This window comes from Trichoderma evansii (assembly GCF_050947405.1).
Source record: "Trichoderma evansii strain SZMC 28006 chromosome Unknown GGI43scaffold_17, whole genome shotgun sequence".
Lineage (NCBI taxonomy): Eukaryota > Fungi > Ascomycota > Sordariomycetes > Hypocreales > Hypocreaceae > Trichoderma > Trichoderma evansii.
In genome coordinates this window covers 411568-432203 of record NW_028145189.1, presented here as the reverse complement: position 1 = coordinate 432203, position 20636 = coordinate 411568, and the positions used below count along the sequence as shown (strand labels likewise).

At 49.5% G+C, this 20636-nt stretch overlaps 7 protein-coding genes across 7 annotated transcripts; 3 read left to right on the top strand and 4 right to left on the bottom strand.

The window, feature by feature from the left end:
- Positions 1–1737: 1737 nt before the first annotated feature.
- GGI43DRAFT_411114 (uncharacterized protein) lies at positions 1738–6415 on the top strand. Its single transcript, XM_083206681.1, has one exon. The coding sequence runs from the start codon at positions 2215–2217 to the stop codon at positions 5731–5733; it is 3519 nt and encodes a 1172-aa protein (XP_083058349.1). The 5' UTR covers positions 1738–2214; the 3' UTR covers positions 5734–6415.
- Positions 6416–6560: 145 nt separating this feature from the next.
- Positions 6561–9011, top strand: GGI43DRAFT_411113 (phosphomevalonate kinase). The gene is made up of 3 exons (XM_083206680.1): positions 6561–6860; positions 6922–7192; positions 7632–9011. Exons 2-3 carry the CDS (start codon positions 6924–6926, stop codon positions 8689–8691), a joined length of 1329 nt encoding a protein of 442 aa, XP_083058348.1. The 5' UTR covers positions 6561–6860; positions 6922–6923; the 3' UTR covers positions 8692–9011.
- Positions 9012–9138: 127 nt separating this feature from the next.
- GGI43DRAFT_117686 (uncharacterized protein) lies at positions 9139–10839 on the bottom strand. The gene is made up of 4 exons (XM_083199004.1): positions 10761–10839; positions 9951–10347; positions 9831–9889; positions 9139–9751 (listed from the first exon to the last, which is right to left on the bottom strand). The coding sequence occupies exons 2-4, from the start codon at positions 10131–10133 to the stop codon at positions 9586–9588; spliced, it is 408 nt and encodes a 135-aa protein (XP_083058347.1). The 5' UTR covers positions 10134–10347; positions 10761–10839; the 3' UTR covers positions 9139–9585.
- An 804-nt stretch (positions 10840–11643) lies between these two features.
- GGI43DRAFT_117723 (Aldehyde/histidinol dehydrogenase) lies at positions 11644–13904 on the bottom strand. Its single transcript, XM_083199006.1, has 2 exons — positions 12843–13904; positions 11644–12769 (listed from the first exon to the last, which is right to left on the bottom strand). The coding sequence occupies exons 1-2, from the start codon at positions 13416–13418 to the stop codon at positions 11783–11785; spliced, it is 1563 nt and encodes a 520-aa protein (XP_083058346.1). The 5' UTR covers positions 13419–13904; the 3' UTR covers positions 11644–11782.
- A 77-nt stretch (positions 13905–13981) lies between these two features.
- Positions 13982–17140, top strand: GGI43DRAFT_424306 (NMD3 domain-containing protein; the record flags this gene model as incomplete). The annotated part of the gene is made up of 5 exons (XM_083208354.1): positions 13982–14920; positions 15178–15182; positions 15433–15555; positions 15661–16366; positions 16403–17140. The coding sequence occupies 5 exons, from the start codon at positions 13982–13984 to the stop codon at positions 17138–17140; spliced, it is 2511 nt and encodes an 836-aa protein (XP_083058345.1).
- Positions 17141–17300: 160 nt separating this feature from the next.
- On the bottom strand, positions 17301–18531 carry GGI43DRAFT_385957 (uncharacterized protein; the record flags this gene model as incomplete). The annotated part of the gene is made up of 3 exons (XM_083203727.1): positions 17301–18123; positions 18238–18289; positions 18351–18531. 3 exons carry the CDS (start codon positions 18529–18531, stop codon positions 17301–17303), a joined length of 1056 nt encoding a protein of 351 aa, XP_083058344.1.
- A 501-nt stretch (positions 18532–19032) lies between these two features.
- GGI43DRAFT_117665 (uncharacterized protein) lies at positions 19033–20412 on the bottom strand. The gene is made up of 3 exons (XM_083199003.1): positions 19696–20412; positions 19363–19636; positions 19033–19283 (listed from the first exon to the last, which is right to left on the bottom strand). Exons 1-3 carry the CDS (start codon positions 20184–20186, stop codon positions 19086–19088), a joined length of 963 nt encoding a protein of 320 aa, XP_083058343.1. The 5' UTR covers positions 20187–20412; the 3' UTR covers positions 19033–19085.
- Between the last annotated feature and the right edge of the window lie 224 nt (positions 20413–20636).

Below are 20636 nucleotides of genomic sequence, written 5' to 3'. Positions count from 1 at the left end.
GAGGCGACTACGGGGTACACAAGCCGATGGCTACGACTACGGTTCTAGACCAGATCAGAGAGAAATTGTAAAGGAAATTTGTGCGCAGTCAAAGAGCATCCCGAAATATGGCTTACGAGAGAGGGCATGGGTTGGTTTCGTTTGCGCACCGCGGCTATCGCCAGGAGTAGCAATATCTGTTCTCTTGCAGCTCACAGCGTAACGTTGATAAATGACCTGCAGCTTTGAGTTGTGGGTTAGGCGGGAATAGACGCCTCAGTCGCTAATACCACCCACCCTCATGGCTGGTGTCGGACTTGTCAACTGCCCGACAATGCGCTCGCTATGCGGGGACTAATACTGATTGATATGCGATGACCGTTCAAGGCGTCGCACCAGGTGGATAGTAATCACCGTTTTGCCTATCACGGACTTTGGGGATAATGCGACGCGCACGCATTCCAGGCAAAGGCTGGAGACCGCGTAAGGCTGCAGTATGCAGATGTTGAGGGATTAAAAATGGCCGTTGTTGGTTCCAAAGGCTTCTGCTGCCTGCGGATGATGCAGATGATGATGATATCAGATACCCAGGTAGTAATAGACTGGCAGCAGACAGCTGGTTGGATGCCCGGGTAATCCTACTGGCTCAGCTTACAGGTGCAGCAGAGCCCTGAACGGAGCACGCTTCAGGTGCTGCAGCCTCTTCGGCTTACTACAAGGTCCTGAGGCCACTTTTTCTTTTTTTTTTTTTTTTCTTTGCAGGGACCACCGGTGGTTCCGGCTTCTCCCTCGATCTCCACGCCTCGACAGGGAATGCTAGCGAATCGGCTGCCGGTTTGTTCTCGCTGTGGCCAATCAGCAGCAGTGCGAATTACGAAGGAGGATGGAAGGCTGCCAGACTGGGGACAGGCGTTGTGGGACGCGCATGCCTTGCCGCCTTACTAGCGAGGAGAAATTTTAAATGTATGTGATTTATCGTCTCTTTTCTCTCTCTGGCGCTCGGCACGAGGCAGTTTTGGGCAAGTGGCAGCTGGAGTGTCGTGTGTGAGTTTTTTTAGAAGCCCCGGATTTGATGAAGCTGAGCGCATGGAACGCTGGTCTATGACGCACTCAATTACACGTACAGTACCTACTTCTAGCAGGTGGCGGCGACGTAAAGCGAAAGACGCAGCTAGCCGCAGCAGCGCTCTGGCTGTGTACACACTTCGTATTTTGTGTGAAATGAATGTAAATCAAGGGCTCTCTATGCGCCAGTCAATGGGATTACGGAAATACACTATCAATACTCGCCCGCAGATATGCAGCACTAGCGGCCTCACTGAAGACGGGCGGCTTGCATTATCAACGAGCTTGCATGAAAAAGACACTGGCGAAACACAAAAAAAAAAAAAAAAAAAGCTGAAAAATTCGGCACTTGGAGCCATATTTTCTGCAGCAGCTTCTTCAATATCTGAGTCACCTCCACATGCTCGTGCCTCCAACTCGCAGCTGTCCCGAGTCCACCCTTTATTGGAGGGGCTCTTCTGCTAGTGTCTGCCGTCTTCTACCGTCTCAGCACCTGTAGCCGTAGCGTCTTCCAGGCGGCTTTGGGGCTCCGTCTGCCCGTGCAATGCACTCCACACTCGCACTCGCTCAGTTCTAGCGGCCTCCTTCAGCCACGGCACTTCAGGACAGGCCCTGGCCCGAGAGAATAAGGCCGGCACGGGCCCCCGCCATTTTTCCCAGGCCTTATTTCCTTCTCTCTTTTCTCGTATCCCAAGCCAGCGCACACACACGATAGAATTAAAAAGAAGATAATCGAGGCCGGTCCCTTTCCTTTCGATCCGGCTCTTGATTTTGGTAGTCTTTTTTTTCTTCCTCTTTTACATTCCCCCCCTTCTTTACAATTTGGACCATTTACATAGCGCGTTTGTTTGACGGCTTCCGGGGCTGTCAAATGAACCTGCAATCGCCCACTATCATTTTCTCCCCCGTAAGTTTTCGGCCCCGATTTTTGCCTCCCAACTTTGCCTGCTCGTGCGCGCAACCGGTGGCGTTGGTGAAAAGACAGAAGAACGAACAAAAAATCAAACTGCGTTGCATTGCAGTGCGCTGTCTTTTGTCTTGATCAGTGATCCTGCAGCGTCGATAGACACCAAGCAACGTCGTTTCTTTGTTGGCAGGTCATTGTGTGAAACTTGGCATTGCATGACTAACAAATCTACCATCATCTAGTCTCCTCCTCCCGCTATCTAAATGCCCATCTACTCACAACTGTACTCGAATTTTATCCGTCAAGGATCTACATTCGCCAAATCCGTTACCGCCCACGGCTACGCACAATCCGTCGTAGCTGCCACTCACCCTCACGTCCTCAACTCTCAGAACCGCCCCGTCTTTAGACGACAGTCGAACCGGCCCAGTCGTGTCTCGAATTTCCCTCTCTATTCTGCCTTCCACAGCGAAAGACTATCGTCTGGATTACCAGCCGATCACCACCATGTCTCGAACCACGGAGGTCTAGATGCCTACTTTGAGGCTCTTCAGAAGAAGGAAGTCATTGGGGAGGAAGAGGACAAGGAATGGACGCAGTTTGATTTCCAGAAGCGCATTGAGTGGAAGCCCAATGCGTCGTCAGTTCTCGCTGGTGAAAATGCCGCCGAGGCTGGCGTAGAGGCTGCTGCTGAGCATGACGCTTCAGTTGACGCTCACGATGCTGCCGGACAGCAGCATCTGATGTCGGCGGAAGAGGAGGCAGCTCTTGCTCACATCGATGCGGCGCTCGAACAGGAAATCCAGGCTCGAAAGCTCCAAGCAGCTGTCGAAAAAGCAGTTGCTGAAGGAGTTACCTCTGTGTCTGCACCCCATTCTCGTGTGCGCACGCCTACACCTGCCGAATCAGCCCAAGAAACTGGTGTTTCTGCCCAGGGCCAATCTCAGTCGTATGCCGACCACCTCCTGAAGCTGTCGGAGGCTGCCCGATATGCTGAGATCCCAGCTGTGTTCGAGGCCATGCTGGCCACGGGCGTGCAGCCCATCGCCAGTGCTTACAATGCTCTGCTGCTGGCCGCAATTCACATCCCTAGCCAGAGAACTGAGGTTGTCTCCAAGGCTCTGGATGTTTATGCTGACATGATGCGCCGAAGGGTGTCCCCTGATAGCGAAACATTCAACATTCTCGTCAGCCTGCTCTCTTCTCGCTCGTTGGAGGTTTCAGAAATGAAGGCCGTTCTTGAGGAGAAGCGCTTGCGATTTGGCGGAATGGACGAGCCTGGCAAGTTCATGTTCGCATCTCACGAGCTAGAGCATGCCATCCTATGCGAGGATGAGCGCCTTGATCTGGCTGTTAAGTTGTACGACATGTCCTTCGATGCCGGTGAGGCCTCTTATTCAGCAGAGACATACCGACAGTTGATTTCAGCTTGCGCTCAAGTTGGTCGGGTGTCAGACATGCTGCGATTCTATGAGCATATGGAGCTCAGCGAGATCATCCCCTCTGCTGATGTCTTCCCCACGATGATCACTGCTTATGCCAAGTCTGGTAACCTCATCAGCGCTGTTGAATGCTACAACGAGTACCGAAACTTAGCCATCTCTCACGATTCTGGAAGCTCGGCACTCAGCGACCGACTCGACGCTCAGGTGTACGCCTCTGTCCTCAATGCCTATGTCGTCTCCGACAAGATTGAAGGCGCCATGAAGTTTTTCAAGAAGATCATCAGCGAATACGGCACCTCTGTGGCAGATATGAAAGACGCCCTGGTCGATCTTGGATTCATTAAGGGGTTCATCACACGAGGTGTCTTCCAAGAAGCCCTTCAGTGGGCTCAGTCTCTTGATGCTAGCGTTCGAGATCAGGCCATGATCCACATCGCCACCGTCGCTGCTGATGGCAACGATGCTACCACAGCCATCGAGGCATATGGTAACATCCACGTCGCGGATCTCCAAGACCTTGCTACACCTTCAATTGCCCTTCTTGCCATGAGCGTGCGATTAGGCGATGTTGCTTCGGCTTCCAAGTACTGGTATGCCCTCTCCAACCCTGAGATGCGTGCCACAGCTGCCTTTATCGAGCCAACTGCCATGTATGCGGTTTCCCTCATTGGCTCCGGCCAGGTCGCAGAGGGCTTGGCACAGTCCGAGATGATGTTCCAGAGAATCCGAGCTACCGAGTCCGAGGCCCGCCCTCAACTTGCCGAAGAGATTGACGAGAGTGTTGATTTCATTGCCCGCTATATGGAATCTCGTGGCATTGTCGATCCCCGCGAGCTGGCCTCTCAGATGTCGACGGTTCCCTCTCAGGTTCACAGCATTTCTCCGTTCCAATCTACGCCGACTGTTTCTAGCTATGAAGATAACTACGATCCGTATGCAAGCAACACCGACTTCAAGGGCTCCTCTTTGATCGCCGATGACTTGGAAGGCAACCATGGTCGCAAGGGTCCTCGTCTCCACGAGGCCCTCAACCGATTCAAGAACATTCGCCGTGCCGGAAGACACCCCCGATACATCACATACGCCAAGCTGATTTCTGCCGCTGCTCGCGAGAACAAGATAGATCTTTGCCAGGAAATTCTTGCAATGGCACGTACCGATGTCCCCCCCGTTGCTCACAATGCCGTCGTTCGCTATGGCTGGTCTTCTATTTTGGACGCCATGGTTGGTGCTTGCCTGACCTTGGGTAACCGCGGACGGGCTGAGCAGTTCCACCAAGAGCTGCTTGAGATGGGCGCTACACCTTCTGCCAACACCTTTGGACTGTACATCACCACCTTGAAGGACTCCACCAAGACGTTCGACGAGGCCTCAGAGGCTGTCCGCATCTTCCTTCGCGCAAAGGCCGAGGGTGTTGAGCCGAGCTCTTTCCTGTACAACGCGCTCATCGGTAAGCTGGGTAAGGCTCGTCGTATTGACGACTGCCTTTTCTATTTTGCTGAGATGAGGGCTCTTGGTATCAAGCCCACTTCGGTTACCTATGGCACCATTGTCAACGCTCTTTGCCGTGTTAGCGACGAGAAATTTGCAGAAGAGCTTTTTGATGAGATGGAGGCCATGCCCAACTACAAGGCCAGACCGGCGCCGTACAACAGCATGATGCAATTCTTCCTGACGACGAAGCGTGACAAGTCCAAGGTCCTTGCCTACTACAACCGCATGACGACCAAGGGCATTGCCCCCACCTCTCACACCTATAAGCTGCTCATCGACACTCATGCTACTCTGGAGACGGTTGATATGGACGCTGCTGAACAGGTTCTGGAATCGATGCGCGCGGCTGGCCAGCGACCCGAGTCAGTGCACTATGCTTCACTCATCCACGCCAGAGGTTGCGTTCTGCACGACATGGAAGGTGCGCGAAGAGTGTTTGACTCGGTCGTGGCAGATAACCTGGTCCCTGTTAACGCCAGCATTTACCAAGCCTTGTTCGAAGCCATGGTTGCTAACCACCAGGTTGCCGAGACGGAGTCAATTCTGGCTGAGATGCGAAGCAGGCGGGTGGACCTCACTCCCTACATTGCCAACACCTTGATCCACGGCTGGGCTGCAGAGAAGAAGATTGAGAAGGCCCAGGCGATATACGATGCCGTGGTTCGTGAGAAGCGCGAGCCTAGCACGTATGAAGCCATGACCCGAGCTTTCCTTGCCGTTGAGCAGAGAGAAGAAGCAAAGGCAGTTGTGGGAGAGATGCTCACTCGCGGATACCCCAGTGCAGTTGTCAACAAGGTTCTAGAGCTGCTCGGCGGAGGCCAAGAGACTGGCTCTGCGGAGTAATTTTTTGATGCATATTGCATTCTATGCAAGTCTTTTTTTATGTTATCCGACTTTTTGGTGGAGCGACGTCCTTTGAGTCTCGAATTTCTCTTTTGGTTTATCATTTCTAAGCCTCGACGTGTTTTGATACCCCTTTGGCATGCAGGTTGGGACGGTGGTTCTATTGGGGTGTCGTCTTAATATTCGAGGCTCTGCGTGGTGTTTTCTTGTTTCAAGTTTTATACATTCGGTGTTTTCACACCCGACTTTCATTTGTTTCTTTTTTACAGGATGGCCCGGCGTTATTGGGAGGACCGGTTGGAATATGCTTGGCAAATGCAGAAAAAAAAGAAGACGTGCATTTTTCGGATTTTTTACATAATGGGTCAGGGGGCGATCTTCGAAAGAAGGAATGTATGGGTTTCGCGGACTCTGAGAGCCGCTGATAGACAAATCTCCACTCGGCATAGGCCTGCGGCCAAGGCCAAAAACAAACAAACGGTAGTAGCAGAACATTTCGGCGTTTGATTTCCTTTTTTGGGAGTTTTGTTTGATGGTATATAAAGGATTGGAGGGAAACTTGGCCCTTTATTTTACTCTCTTACCGGACGGGATTTTCTGCTACCATGTATCATATTAAAGATGGTTGAGCATATACAATAAAGAGAAGAAGCGCTCAAGGCAGCGAGATAATGCCTATTCATATCTGCTTTCCTTGTTAATATGTGATGTGATTATGATGTGTTATTCAGAATGCTTGACTTGTATATGATGATAGTTTTGATAGGTGATACCCGATGAGGATTGATTACAGTATAAATACTGTATTTGTGCTATTATGCACTGTAGGTCATCTAGTCCCCCGCTCCACTTTTGACCTCCTACCAGGTAACTCCTCAGCTGGCCTCAATCAAGCATCGACTTTCATGACCTGGCAGATGAAGTCGTGTAGCAATTCCCCTCGTGTTACCGTCATATTTCTTACTGCGTATTGACTTGTTGTTCTTTTTTTATCTCTTAATAATCCCATTTTTCCATCTTGATGCCATCCCATTAAGGCATCTTAATAAGTCCTTGATTCTCACTCAACCAGATATCCGCCACCCCTTTCTTTGTATCCATCTCAACACAGCTCAACTCAAACTCAAGTATATATAAAACACCACTCTGTCTATCCATATTCATCGATAACTAACAATCTCTTCTCAGCCATGCCCACAGCAAACGCCACCGTCGCTGTCTCCGCCCCCGGCAAGGTCCTCCTCGCCGGCGGCTTCCTGGTCCTGGAGCGCGCCTACACAGGCCTCGTCCTGGGCCTCAGCGCGCGCATCAACGTCATCGCCGGCGACATCACCAGCGAGCCTGGCGTTGAGCTCTACGAGATTGTCGTTACTAGCCCGCAGTTTCAGGACGCGCAGTGGCGTTACGGCTATCACCACGCCGCGGACGGCGGAGGCGTCAAAGTTACGCAGCTGCAGGTGTGAGTATTTTATTCTTTTTTTTTTTCTTCTCTTCTAAGCTTTTTTTATGCTTGTTGCTATTTTTATACTACCGCTTCGGGTCTCTTTGTCTTGTTTTACAAAGACCCTTCTTTTTGTTTTGCTTGTTTTCTCGGGAAATGAAGAATGCTCCTGGAAATGGCAAAAGGGAGAGAGAAACAGAGAGAGACATGAAGAGAGAGACACGATACCCTTATTCCTTTGAGTAATAAGACAAAAAGTCTTTGAAATCAATTAAGAGGAATTTTTTTTCTTTGCTTCCGTTGTTTGCTATCAACAAAGAAGGAAGAAAAAGAAGGCCATCTTAGTGTCTCCAGGAATGCATTGTTTCTTTTATTTTCTTTCACGCTCGTATTTCTTTCTTCTCAAACGACCTGTCTTCAAACTAACGCACGACCCGTGTCTTTCTTTGTTTCGCAGCGGCTCCACCATCACGCCCAATCGTTTTGTCGAGACAACGCTCAGCTACGCCCTCACCTACATCGACGCCGTTGTCTCATCCTCATCTAAGCAACCTCACAACATCCCGTCCTCGCGCCTCGTCATCCTTGCCGACAACGACTACTATTCCCACTCCCACGAGGCTTCGTCGGGACGCTTCGCCAAATTTCCAGTCTCCATCAAGGGCGCCAACAAGACCGGCCTCGGGTCCTCCGCTGCGCTCGTCACCTCCCTGACGGCCTCCTTGCTCACTCACTATCTGCCTAGCAGCCTCTTTGACCTGTCGACCAAGAAGGGCAAGCAGACGCTGCACAACCTCGCTCAGGCCGCACACTGTGCTGCTCAGGGCAAGATTGGCTCTGGCTTTGATGTCGCCGCTGCCGTGTACGGATCCTGCACTTACAGGAGATTCTCCCCTGATATCTTGAACGTATTGCCTGAGCCAGGAACTTCTGGCTTCAGCGAGAGGCTCATTGCCGTCGTCGATGGCCAGAAATGGGACGTCGACGTTCAAGAGGACAGCGTCAGCGTGCCACCAGGCCTCGTCTTGCGCATGTGTGACGTCGACTGTGGTAGTGAGACCGTCGGCCTAGTTCGAAGGATCCTCGCCTGGCGCGGCGAAAAGGCAGACGAGTCAAGCGAGCTTTGGAACGACCTCCAGTCCAAGAACGAAGGGCTCGCCGCCATCCTCAAGACCGGCAATGTCGACCAGCTCCCTGAACAGCTCATCCAGGTGCGCGACCGCTTCCGCAAGATGGGCCACCTGGCCGACGTACCCCTCGAGCCCGACACTCAAACCGTCCTGCTCGATGCCCTCACCGGCGTCGACGGTGTCTACGGTGGTGTCGTGCCTGGCGCCGGCGGCTTCGACGCCCTGGCCCTGATGATGCGAGATGACGCCGAGACGCAGACTCGCGTAGAAGACTTCCTCGCTGAATGGAGTCGCGAAAAAGGTTCCAAGGTAAAGCTTTTGGGGGTCAAGGGGGAAATGGAGGGTGTGCGCCAGGAGCGCTTGGACGTGTATAACGGGTGGCTATAGCTTTATTCTCAAATACATCAAAGCTCATCGTCTCTTTACCGAGATGAGGAGAAAAAAAAATAATCAGAAGCACATACCTATTTAGACCCAGGGAGCAATAGCCTCCTTTCTTTGTATTTAATGCGGATACTATCAGAAAAGTGAAAGACTTGGACAGAAAGAAAGAGAAGGAAAATTATATCAATCAACATAGACCTTTCCTATCTACTCCGTACATAGCCAGTATAATTCTAGAAGGAAATGGGGCAGTAGAGCCAAACCCATGTGTGGTCTTTGTCATGCTGCAATGACCAACGTTTCGTTACGCGAAGATTAGTACCCGCACGCGAGACAAAGCCGAGCGAAATGACGCTAACACGAGATAGAAACAAGTGAACATTGAAGATAAATGTCAAAAAGTGAGCTCAGGTCACTTATGTTGTATAAAATTATTATTCCTTTCTTTCATCTTTCCAGCATTAAATCCGCGTCGCATTAACGGTGGCAGTTCGACATTTCCACGTTCGTCCCCTCCTTCCATCCATCATTACCATATTATTTCCTGTTTCTCATTTTTGTCCTTGTTGCCTTGAGCAAACCGCGTTTGTAATATCTATTTTTCTTTCCAGCTAGCCCGCTGTCCTGCCCAATCTATTCTGAATAACCCATATTAAATGCCCGCCCGATCCCAAAGCCCGAATCCACGCTTAACCAATCTGTTTTGTCCCTAATTCTGGTGTCCATGAAGAAAAGAAAAACGACGTAGAAGATAAAAAGAAATAAAGTAAAGTAAAGAAAAAAGCATCTCAGTCCAAAGTAATAACGATAGAGGTAGCGATAATAGTATCCGTAATGTCCTCAATCATAGATATGATATTGATGTTCTGGTTCGTGAGTTTTGCATACAGTCTTCAATTAGTTGGACTGCTGCTGAACAGATACAATCGAATATGGAGAAGGGCTCCGATAAGGAGATCGAGAACGTATTGGCCGAGGTAGGCTTGACGATGGGTAAGGATATATGGATTCTTCTGCAACACCGATCTGGCTGGCAGTAGCTTTTTCTCGAAGAATACAAAGTCTGCACCAAAACAACATGGATTAGTACAATCAACTAGGGATTTGATTAATCTCGTGGCTTTTGTCTTGGGGTGCCTCACTCTTCTTGTGAAATGCCGGGGAGCAAAACGGGCTCTTTTTTTAGACCAAATGGCCCAGACTGGGGAACAAGGTTAGCCAAGAGCTCAATCAGTAATGAAACATTTACCACATGGACATACAATTTCTAGCCCACGTTTTTGCTTCCGTTTGCCATGACGCAGTGCTGCTTGCATGCGCTCATATAGAGTTCGGACGTTGCTCTTAAGACGCATTTCGGAAGCAGTGCTAGTTGTGCTGGAATAGCCTCCAATGCTTTCAGTCTCCAAGTTGACCAATGAAGCTCCTCTGAACATATGGGCCATTACACAGAGCGAAAGTACACGGTTGATTGGATGAATTGAAGAAATGAAAAAAGCTGAGAAGCAAGAAGTGGCGAATGAGCTTGTAGTTTTGAAATGAGAAAAAAAAGATGAAATTGAGATGAAAATGATAGTGAAGCAGACGATAGCAGAAGTTGGTTTACAATAGCAATGAAGCAATGATAACAAATAAATAAAAATAGGGCCCGCGTGGCTTCTAGATGCTCGTTAGGCGATGAGTGTTGTTGGTGCAAAGTAATTAGTCAAGGTACCCGTACGAAGGGCTGACAAGATGAGGATGAGTTTGGTTATTTAAAAGAAAGTAGAAAACACGATAATAATTAGAATGAATGAATAAATGAACCCAAATGATGATGCAGACTGCCGAAAACAAATTGCAAGCAAGACAATAATGAAGAAGAAGAAAAAGGAATGAATGCCGACGGATAGTCTAGCAGGGGGGAAGGAGTGTGTTAGCTGGTGCCGGTGAAGCTCCGCAGGTGCAGAATGAATGGTGGCGTCCGGCTTGAGATTCACAAGCCCAGCATGGTTCCGACGGATGCGTTGCTGGCCGGGGCCTCGCATATATATACGAGTAGATGTGCGTGGATATGGACGTACATAACTCACCAATATCGGCACCTATGCGTGTCTGAGCTTCTCATTATTCGGTAGCCCTTCGGTCGGTGCCGCATCTGGGCCTCTGACGACGGGTCCTCATTAGACATAGTCTACCTGTGCAGCGCAGAGTGCGACACTCGACACACTAGGAGAGGATGGCCGCCTGCATCTGTGTCTCACATTGCACCTGAATCCAAGCCCTGTATATGTGCTCGCGCACAAATGTGGAATGTGTGAAGACCAAAATGGCATTCCTGTTGCTGCTGTTACCCTCATGTAAGACGCTGTATACCGTTGCATTCGTCAGGATAATGAGCTGCCGGTAGGCGATCAGGAGCAGGCCAACCGTCCACGGCCGGATGAAGCAGTGGGCGGAGCAATATGGTGCACGGGCGCTGTTTGCTTCCTTTTTTTTCTTCTACATCAAGCGGGTTACAGAATGAACGGGGTCGACGGCGGCCTGGCCGAATCACGGTCTCCTTGCCTCGACGACGAATTCTTGTCTCATCTCATCACGGTTGCACTGGAGCCGGCTGCCTGCCTGCGCATTTAGGGTTAACTGCGGTGGATACGCCATTCATGCATAACGAAAATGTGAGATGCCGCGCGGTGATCCTTTACACGCGAAAACAAACGATAATCGTTGAAAACCCTTGTCCAATATATCTTCGCATCATTTGCCGCGTGGACGAACCAATCACAAAGCCACATTGTTGGAAGCTGAAAGGAGCCCAAAGGGAGATCTCTCGCTAATCTTTGGGGATGGTGCGGAGGCACAGCTGGCACTAGGTCAATTGAGTGATAGTAATAGTACTCTTTTTTTCTTCTTTATTGTAATATGATTTGTTCCACAAGGCACCTTCCGACGCTTATTTGAGATAGTCCTTGATGTGGAAGCTCTTGGACTTGACAAATGCTTCAAAGCCAAACTTTCCGAGTGTCTGGCCCTTACCTGAGTTCTTCCATCCAATCCATGCAAGATCCTATTTTGTTGGTAGTACGGTCAGCAATATGTTACGGGGCTGTGTTCATCAAAGCATCCTGCTACCCTTATTGCCTTGGTCGGGCGCGATGCGACTGCGGGCCAACAAGGGAGGAGGGAACGGGGCTTTAGGGTGCACGCGCAGACTTACTGGGCTGGGATAGTCACAGCGGTTGACAAAGACTGTGCCAGCATCAACTTCCTCCAAGAGGGCGTAGCCCCGGTCAACATCCTTGGTCCAGATACTAGCCGAGAGGCCAAACTCGCTGTCGTTCATCAGCTTGACGGCCTCTGCGTCACCCTTTACCTTCATCACAGGAATCACAGGCCCGAATGTCTCTTCCGTCATGACTGTCATAGTGTGATCCACGTCCGTTAATAGGGTTGGTTTCACAAAGTTGCCCTTGGGCGGGGGGTTTTGGAAACTTTCGTTTTCCGGCGTCACATCCTTGGCGCCCTTTTTCAAGGCATCTTGGATGTGTGACTCTATTGTTTCCTTGGAACGTTTGGAGATGACGGGTCCTACATGAGTGGACTTGTCGAATGGATCTCCGAGCTTGTATCCCTTGAGCACCTTCTGAACGGCTGCGACGAAAGCATCGTGAATCTTTTCGTCCACGTAGATTCGCTCAACGGAGCAGCAGCTTTGGCCAGAGTTGAAGATGGAGCCATCTACAATCTCTTCGGCAGCCCAATCAACGTCCACATCATCTCTGATGTAAGCGGGATCTTTGCCGCCCAGTTCGAGGCCCACGTTGACAATCCGATCGGCGGCAACCTTTTGCACGGCAAGACCGCCGGCAACGGATCCCGTGAAACAGATGAGCCCGATCTTGGGATCCCGAATGATGCTTTCCATGATACTAGGCGACCCGCAGTGGAAATACTGCAGAACGCCGTCGGGCAGACCAGCTGCTGCGAAAAGCTTGGCCACCTGCTCTACTACAGTTGGTGTTTGCGGGGATGGCTTTAGAATCACGCTGTTTCCAGCTAGGATTGCTGGAATCAGCACATTAACTAGAATCAAATATGGGTACTTGAGACACGGTGTGTTAGCCAATAACGGCGCGTTAAACGGTGGCCAAGGAGTAGACGGGCGGTTTGCTCACATTCCAAGGGAAGATGATGAGAACAGGGCCGACGGGTGCTCTCCGAATAAAACGCTTGAACCCTTTCTCAGGCTCGCCCTCGACATCCTGTAAAACTTCGTCGCTAAGCTTGAGGAGATACATGGCCCTCTTGATAGCCGTGGTGATTTCTTTCGCCGTATAAGCGATGGGCCGACCCATTTGGGTGGTCAGTTCCAGGGCGAGCTCATCCTGGTTCTTCTCCAGGCCGTCGAGGAATTTCCTGACAATGTCTTGCCTTTCCTTGAGAGTCGTCTTGCGAAATTTCAGAAAAGAGTCTGTGGCGACCTGAGAGAGCACGTCCAGGTCGGCGGGACTGGGGCCATTGCGGGTGATGACGACCTCGTTGGTATTGGGGGAGATGGTATTGATCACCTCGACAGACATGGCTACGTATTCTTCGTGAGGGCAGAATGAGGTTTGAACTGTCAACGATTTCACAACAGAATATTGAAAAGGGAATATGAGGCCAAGCAATGGGAGATTGGAAATCGGAGATGGAGGAGGGGAAATGATAATGCCAGACCATCTGGAGAGCCGCGCCTGCCCGTCTGTCATTTGCCCCACGTCACCGATATCGTTGCCCCGCCATGTCAATTTTCCACAGTAATATTGCCTCCTAAAGCTGCTAAAGTATGGAGTAGCAGGACTAGCGATGTCTACAGTGGGCTATTCTTTGTGTGCTAATCGTATCTAGTGTTACCTAGGTATGAAGAAGATGGGGTTTCAGGATAGAGATTAGCAAAGAGTGGCTCTATGGAGGCTAAAATCACGCGGCGCTCAGTATCATTTACTTTTGTAAGTCAAGGTAGCCGCTTTTCGAAAGGCTGTAAATCACTAACTACAGTAAGATTTATTCTCCGGCCCTCTAACCAACGCCTAAATTATACCGAGTACAGTGCAGTAGTGTAGGGATGCTTCAGGAACAGATCACTTTAGCACAGTGGCACCGTCTTATCTGATAATCCAATGCGCCCCGCTACTACAATAAGCAATAAGCATATATCTTATCGCCTCTTATCGCTATCAGGAACTTTTTTTGCGAGTGCCTCTGCTGAGCAGAGAACCAAGTTGCTTCTGTAATATTGGAGTGAAGCAGTACGCTTTGCAAAACACACACAATGGCTGCTACAAAAGCCAATGAATTTCTAGATGCCTCCGACAGCGAGGACGAGCAATTAAACGGATATGATTCCGAAGATGAAGTGACAAAGGGAGGACGCGGCCCAAAGAGACGAAAAATTAGCAGCGACGACGAGGACGACGACAATGACGACGGAGCTAGCGATAATGACCAGGATGGCGACGAGGGAGACATAGAGGGTTCAGAGCCGACAAAACAGGGCGATGAAGATAAAGAAGATGGGGAAAAGACGAAAGCAAAAAAGCTAAAGTCAAAAGACTTACCACGCGTTGCTCAACCAGCGACGAAGAAAAATCTTATTACGACAGACGAAGCCATCAAAAAATCCGGCGTCGTATATATTTCGCGCGTGCCGCCCTTTATGAAACCCAACAAATTACGCTCCCTTCTCACTCCATACGGCACCATCAATAGGATATTCCTCGCCCCAGAAGACCCAGTCGCACGAGCACGGCGCATCAAGGGAGGTGGCAACAAGAAGAAGACATTTACCGAGGGCTGGGTGGAGTTTGTCAAGAAGAAGGACGCAAAGGCTGCATGCGAACTCCTAAACGCACGGCCAATCGGTGGCAAGAAGGGGAGCTACTACCACGATGATATATGGAACTTGCTGTACCTCAATGGCTTCAAATGGCACAACTTGACGGAGCAGATTGCCGCCGAGGACGCCGAGAGAACAAGTCGCATGAGGGCTGAGATTAGCAAGACGACGCGGGAGAACAAGCTGTTCGTTCGCAATGTGGAGAGGGCCAAGATGCTGGATGGTATGGAGGCCAAGGCCAAGGCGAAGAAGAGGAAAGCGAATGATGCTGCTGTGGCTAGCGAGGAGCCAAAGGAGGGCGTACGGACTTTTAGGCAGATTGCCAAGATCAGCAAGGGTGGTGATACCAGCGAGCAACCGGAGCGTGTCAACAGGGTATTGAGCAAAATCTTTTAATAGCCAACTTTGATATCTATCTTAATTTTTTTGGACTCTTCTTACACCCAGCACCGCCTAGTCAGTAGGTGGTACTATGTTTAAAGGAATGTGATTACAAGCATCCATCGCGTTGCAGGGTACCTCAGCTTACTCAGGTAATTAATCGATCCCTAAAAAACGGGCCTCTGGTGTCCAAAGGGGCCTACCAACAAACGCTTAATAATGCATCCCTATTTAATCCATTTATTGCGAAGAGCAAGTAAGGACAGCTGCAGTCGGAAACTGCCGTCATGTCTTGTTACTCTTTTAGTGCATGTCCCCGCGGATGACTCGACGAATGACTCAATAGCGCACATTCTTCCCTGGCTCTTAGCCCCAGCCACTACTACTGGACAGGCAATAAATTTTCAGCGGCCAAATGTAGCGATAAGCCTTGGAATCGCTTATCAAGCAGCGGGGCAAAATAATTTTTGAACTCTCGTGTATATTGTATTAACTACGGGCTCCAGCCTGGTAAAACCATCTACCATCAACACCCATAACATCACATCGGTTTCATCAAGCAAAATGTCTATGGACCTTGATGATGCCATCTCTATTGCGCCTGCTGCGCAGGCGCATACGAGCGCAACGTAAGTAACCATCCATCTGTCGTGATTCTGTCTTTTATCACGGCTACATCCCCGCAGTGTCCGTGAATGACAAAGGACTTTGGCTCACAATATTCTCCTCTGCAGAATCCTCTGTCACAACTGCGGTACTCCGATCGATGGAACGACGGCCACGGGCGCAACTTGCTACGACTGTATCAAGCTGACCAACGACATCACCAATGGAATCCAGCGAGAAGCCACCATCCAGCAGTGCAGAGACTGCGAGAGATGGATGTTGCCACCAGCAAGTTGGATCGTCGCCATGCCCGAATCTCGCGAGCTTCTGGCTCTCTGCCTCAAGAAGCTGAGAGGCCTGAACAAAGTGCGAATCGTCGATGCGAGCTTCATCTGGACGGAGCCTCACTCTCGAAGAGTCAAGGTCAAGCTGACGATCCAAGATTCCGTCCAACAAGGCGTGCTGCTGCAGCAGAGCTTCGAGGTTGTATATGTCGTGGCACATCAGCAGTGCCCCGACTGTCAGAAGAGTTTCACCCCCAACCACTGGAGAGCCTGCGTACAGGTCCGACAGAAAGTCTTGCACAAGAGAACATTCCATTTCTTGGAGCAGCTGATCCTGAAACACGGTGCGCACAAGGAAACCCTTAACATCAAGGAAGCCAAGGACGGTATCGATTTCTTCTTTTCCGTACGAAATCAGGCGGAGAAGTTTGTCGACTTCCTCAACTCAGTCGTTCCCGTCAAAGTCAAGTCCGCTCAAGAATTGATCTCCATGGATACCCACACTTCTAAAAAATCATACAAATTCACTTTCTCCGCCGAAATTGTCCCCGTATGTAGAGATGACCTGGTTGCGCTGCCCATAAAGATGGCAAAGCAGAGCGGCAACATCACACCTCTCGTCCTTTGCCACAAGATTGGCACAGCAGTCTATCTCATGGACCCGCAAACCCTCCAGACAGCCGAAGTGAGCGCATCTCTCTACTGGCGTGCTCCTTTCACAGCTCTCGCCGACGCTATGGAGTTGGTCGAGTTCATCATCATGGATATTGAGCCGACCCCTACTCGAAATGGCAGGTGGTTGCTCGCTGAAGCAACGGTCGCTCGTGCGTCCGACCTGGGCGTTAACGACAAGACGTACTTCACGAGAACACATCTGGGAGGCCTGCTGCAGCCGGGCGACTCAGCGATGGGTTACCTGCTGAACGGCACCAACTTCAACAACCCTGAGTATGATGCGATTGAAGAGTCCAACACATATTCATCAATAATCCCAGACGTCGTGCTAGTGAAGAAACACTACCCCAACCGCAGAAGGAATCGTCGCCGTAACTGGAAGCTCAAGCGCATGGCCAAGGATGAGGGCGAACTTCTACCAAAGAAGGCAGACCAAGAGCGTATGGATAAGGAGTACGAAATGTTCTTGCGTGACGTTGAGGAAGATGAGGAGCTTCGTGCTGCTTTGGCGGTATACAAGAACCCCAGAAAGGTGACCGATGAGGAGATGAGTATAGCAGAGACGGATATGGACGGTGATGATGGCGTGCCTGGAGTGGACATGAACGAGCTGCTAGATGATTTTGATGAGCTTACCATGGAGGGTTAGTATATGGGTTAATGAAACTTACAGCAATGAGATATTAACGAAGGTCATGTTTGATTCTCAATGGAACCTGCCTGTGTTATCCAGATATGAATATTAGTCTCGCTGTGAATGATTGTGATTTTCTTCGTAAATGTTCCAGTTGATGCCACGAAAGCAGATATCATAAGAAGGATGGTATAGAGCCCAAATCAATCGTCTTTGGTTCTTTTTTGGCTTCACTTTTGACCTCTGGTCGTTTAAACTGTTCCCTTGACTTTTGTCTGTTTATCCTGCGCTCGTGCAGACCAAAAGGATCGTCGTCCACATCATCATCTATACTGTAAATAACAGGTTGACGATCATCTTTATTGCGATCTGAGCGAGAAGTCTCCCTGCCCGCTGTTCTTGTAGTAGAGGAAGTTGTAGCTTGTGGCCTAATATGAGGATCTGGTAAGACATTTCTGCTCGACGTAGTAGTTGGGCGTGTATGAGAGGCCGGTTCAAATTTGATCCTTTTGGAGGACGAAGGCATTGATGTTGACGGTGATCTCGCACGGCTTCGGTGATCCCGCTGTGGCGAGGACTTGCTTGAATAGCCCGCAGCTGCTCTCGTCCTGCTCGATGACGATGAAGCATTCGCAGAAGGCATAATTATCCTGCCTTCCCGCCTTGGTGCCTCCATCAAGCCCCGCAGGTTCGTCCTCGCCAGCGACGGCACACTCCCATCGTCCCTTGCTTCGCCATCGCCCTCCAGTGTCTTACGCTGCTTCATAGCCCGTTGAGCTAAATCACTCCTCTGCCGTGCTCTCATGGTCGGCACCGCATCTACCACGACCGGCCGCTCAATCTCGCGAATGGTATCCGCATTTTGAGCCTTGGCGAGTGTTTTGAGGCGATCATACTCTGCACGGTGGAGATGCGCCGTGAAGCGCTGTGCGACGTGCAGAAATTCATCGTCGACCATTCTGTATTTATCATCATTGAGAGGTCCTGGGATCATGAACCTAACAAGGAGTAAGTCAGTAAGTCAATTTGATACATGAGTCAAGGGCATGCATCCAAAAAACGGATGAATATACGCAGGGCAAAATGAGATAGAAAATTTGGGGCGGACGCACTCTTCATGAGGCCGCTCTGGAGGAGGCGAAGTAGATGGACTTCGGATAGGATCTACAGGCAATTTACTTGTATTAGCGCTCGGTTTTCAACAAGATGTATTTTTTATTCATACCTGAATCCAAAACGCGCCGATATCTACGCGACACAGGCGTTTGCAGGATATCACGGTTGTCATCTTGCCCTGTCGATCTTGAGCCTGAGGGAAGCGCCCTGGGGCTTTGAATTGCTGTTTTTCTAGCTATGTCGCTTGGAGAAGACTCGGATGTCCTTTTCCAAGGCAGTTTTCTTGCCATGACTGTAAGATGCTATGCTTGTTACCATTGGAGATGCAATTGAGCTGGCGCTTCGTTCACAGACGTAAGTTTTTAGTGCATATTTGTAGGTACGTACCATTTACGCATAAGCTGCAGTAATGAGCGACGCTGGCTCAACAGCATTTTGAGTAGAAAAACCAAAAAAAAAAAAAAAAAAACATATAACGAGCTAATAAGTTTGCATGGGCTCGTGGCCGACATTGGAATTTAGAAAGTCATTTAACATCTGAGCCGGCATTTATTCTCATTTAGATATGTGCATAACCTTGGCAGATTATAGAGATGTCTACTATCACACCAGAATAAGAGAGTGGCCAACCAGCTCACAACTTATGAAAGATGGATCTGATGAATCTTATAGCTTATTCTCACTATTTAATTACAGAAGAGGATGGATAGATAGCCGTCCCTTGAATAATCATTTGTAGGTCTAAAGCTGTCCTCTCTCATTCAGCCACCATGTACGTGTTAGAGCCAAAGCCCGAAATGCCCCAGGGTTATGAGGCTCACGATGGTCGTGTGTTCCAATACTCTCACGTTAAGTTAGAAAATCGAGTCTCGCCGATAGGTTGGGCCATAAGCCACCGGACTACAAGCTGCCCGTCAGGTGGCACAGTACCATCACTGCTGACTAGATTCAAAGAACGAGAAACCCTGATATGAAGTCTGGCATTCTCAAAATGAATATGGAGTATACGACAACCTGTCTTACTAAAAGATAACATTAACATCTAAACAGAATTGTTAATACGATGTTAGTACAGTTTCTTTGTTAGTAAATTATCTTTAATGACCAGTAGAACCACCTACGGGAAGAGTATAATGCTTCTGCCAAATCATTTGTGCCAGACTTTCTCTCAATACCATCGCAGCAAATAGCACCTCACTCCTCAATAGGCGATTATCAGGAGGTGTGATCGTATCAGAAACAATCACTAATGAGTGAGGTACTTCTGGATCTGCATAATTGTCTGAACACCCAGCAGGCGTCCACAATGACCAGTCGTATATCATAAGTCGATGGTAGTAGTTTTGGTGAATCTGGATTTGATTGTATCTGAATAAGCTGGTCCGGGCTGGAGGACTAGGGAACTTTAGCTGAGTCACTTATCTGGCGTTTAACATGGCTTCGGATCAGCTCACAGAAATGAGGTCCAGCAGAGGTCCTCTGGTTGATTAGAGCGTTCCATACGGTCTCCTCCATCCCAATCTCCCCAATCCACCATATCCAAACATCTGTCAAAATTTCCACCGACGTCGTCTTCTAATGGTATATTAATTCGGATTGGGAAGCCTCTCCAATTTTCAATGAGGTCTTGCCCATGGGGATCTAGTATTGGCCACTTCTCGACCCTATTCCAATTTCGCGTGCGTTGTGCAGCCGCCCCTGGAGTATCAGGACTGAAATATCGAGGTTCAAAATCAATGGGGTTTTCTTCGTCTATGATTAGCTCGGCCCCATGAACAACGCCCAACTCCAGAAGATGCCTATCAGACAGAAGTGGCCTGTGAGTCCAACTGTCTAGTTGCTGTTTAAGAACGGTGACGGCATCGTAGAGCCCAATATGCCACTCAATATATGGATCCGGAAATGGTCGGTCTAGCGACGTTACCCACTCATGGAAAGTTATCATTTTCGACCGCTTTTCTCTCTTGCGAGTTGTCCTCTGACGCGCTTGTCCAGGCACGAAGCTAAATGTTGTGAGAGTACGGGCATCGCGTAAAGCCCAGGGTACGCCAGAGCATCTGCAAGGAGTTCGTGTTAGAATTGACTAACTCCACGGAATGAAAACCTTATCATCGACCAGCATACCGAGTGATTAATCAGATAATTGCTTCATAAGTAAGAATCTTTTTAGGAGGAAGCCCTCGATGTCTATCTATTCACCCAGGCGACGAGAAGAACAACTGCGACCACGTGTGGGTCATGTGATGCTCACTTCAGATTACAGAAGCCAGAAGCACATGCATCTTCCTGCCAAGTACTTCAGACATCGGTAAATTAATATGCTGTTCATCTTTGCTCGTCCATCCATCCTTACTTTTTCGGCTATTTATTGGAAGGAGCATGGCTGGCCTTCCTC

What these genes read in the sequence shown, in the direction of transcription:
- GGI43DRAFT_411114 (XM_083206681.1), top strand. Translation starts at nt 2,215, where the DNA reads ATGCCCATCTACTCACAACTGTACTCGAATTTTATCCGTCAAGGATCT.
- GGI43DRAFT_117723 (XM_083199006.1), bottom strand. Translation starts at nt 13,418, where the DNA reads ATGACAGACGGGCAGGCGCGGCTCTCCAGATGGTCTGGCATTATCATT. An exon ending in TCATCATCTTCCCTTGGAAT is followed by an intron (nt 12,770 to 12,842) that starts GTGAGCAAACCG and finishes CCGTGTCTCAAG; the next exon opens with TACCCATATTTGATTCTAGT.
- GGI43DRAFT_117686 (XM_083199004.1), bottom strand. Translation starts at nt 10,133, where the DNA reads ATGGCCCATATGTTCAGAGGAGCTTCATTGGTCAACTTGGAGACTGAA. An exon ending in AAAAACGTGGGCTAGAAATT is followed by an intron (nt 9,890 to 9,950) that starts GTATGTCCATGT and finishes CTTGTTCCCCAG; the next exon opens with TCTGGGCCATTTGGTCTAAA. An exon ending in CCCGGCATTTCACAAGAAGA is followed by an intron (nt 9,752 to 9,830) that starts GTGAGGCACCCC and finishes GTTTTGGTGCAG; the next exon opens with ACTTTGTATTCTTCGAGAAA.
- GGI43DRAFT_411113 (XM_083206680.1), top strand. Translation starts at nt 6,924, where the DNA reads ATGCCCACAGCAAACGCCACCGTCGCTGTCTCCGCCCCCGGCAAGGTC. An exon ending in AAAGTTACGCAGCTGCAGGT is followed by an intron (nt 7,193 to 7,631) that starts GTGAGTATTTTA and finishes TTTGTTTCGCAG; the next exon opens with CGGCTCCACCATCACGCCCA.
- GGI43DRAFT_117665 (XM_083199003.1), bottom strand. Translation starts at nt 20,186, where the DNA reads ATGATAACTTTCCATGAGTGGGTAACGTCGCTAGACCGACCATTTCCG. An exon ending in CTCTGCTGGACCTCATTTCT is followed by an intron (nt 19,637 to 19,695) that starts GTGAGCTGATCC and finishes AAAGTTCCCTAG; the next exon opens with TCCTCCAGCCCGGACCAGCT. An exon ending in AGAAGCATTATACTCTTCCC is followed by an intron (nt 19,284 to 19,362) that starts GTAGGTGGTTCT and finishes AATTCTGTTTAG; the next exon opens with ATGTTAATGTTATCTTTTAG.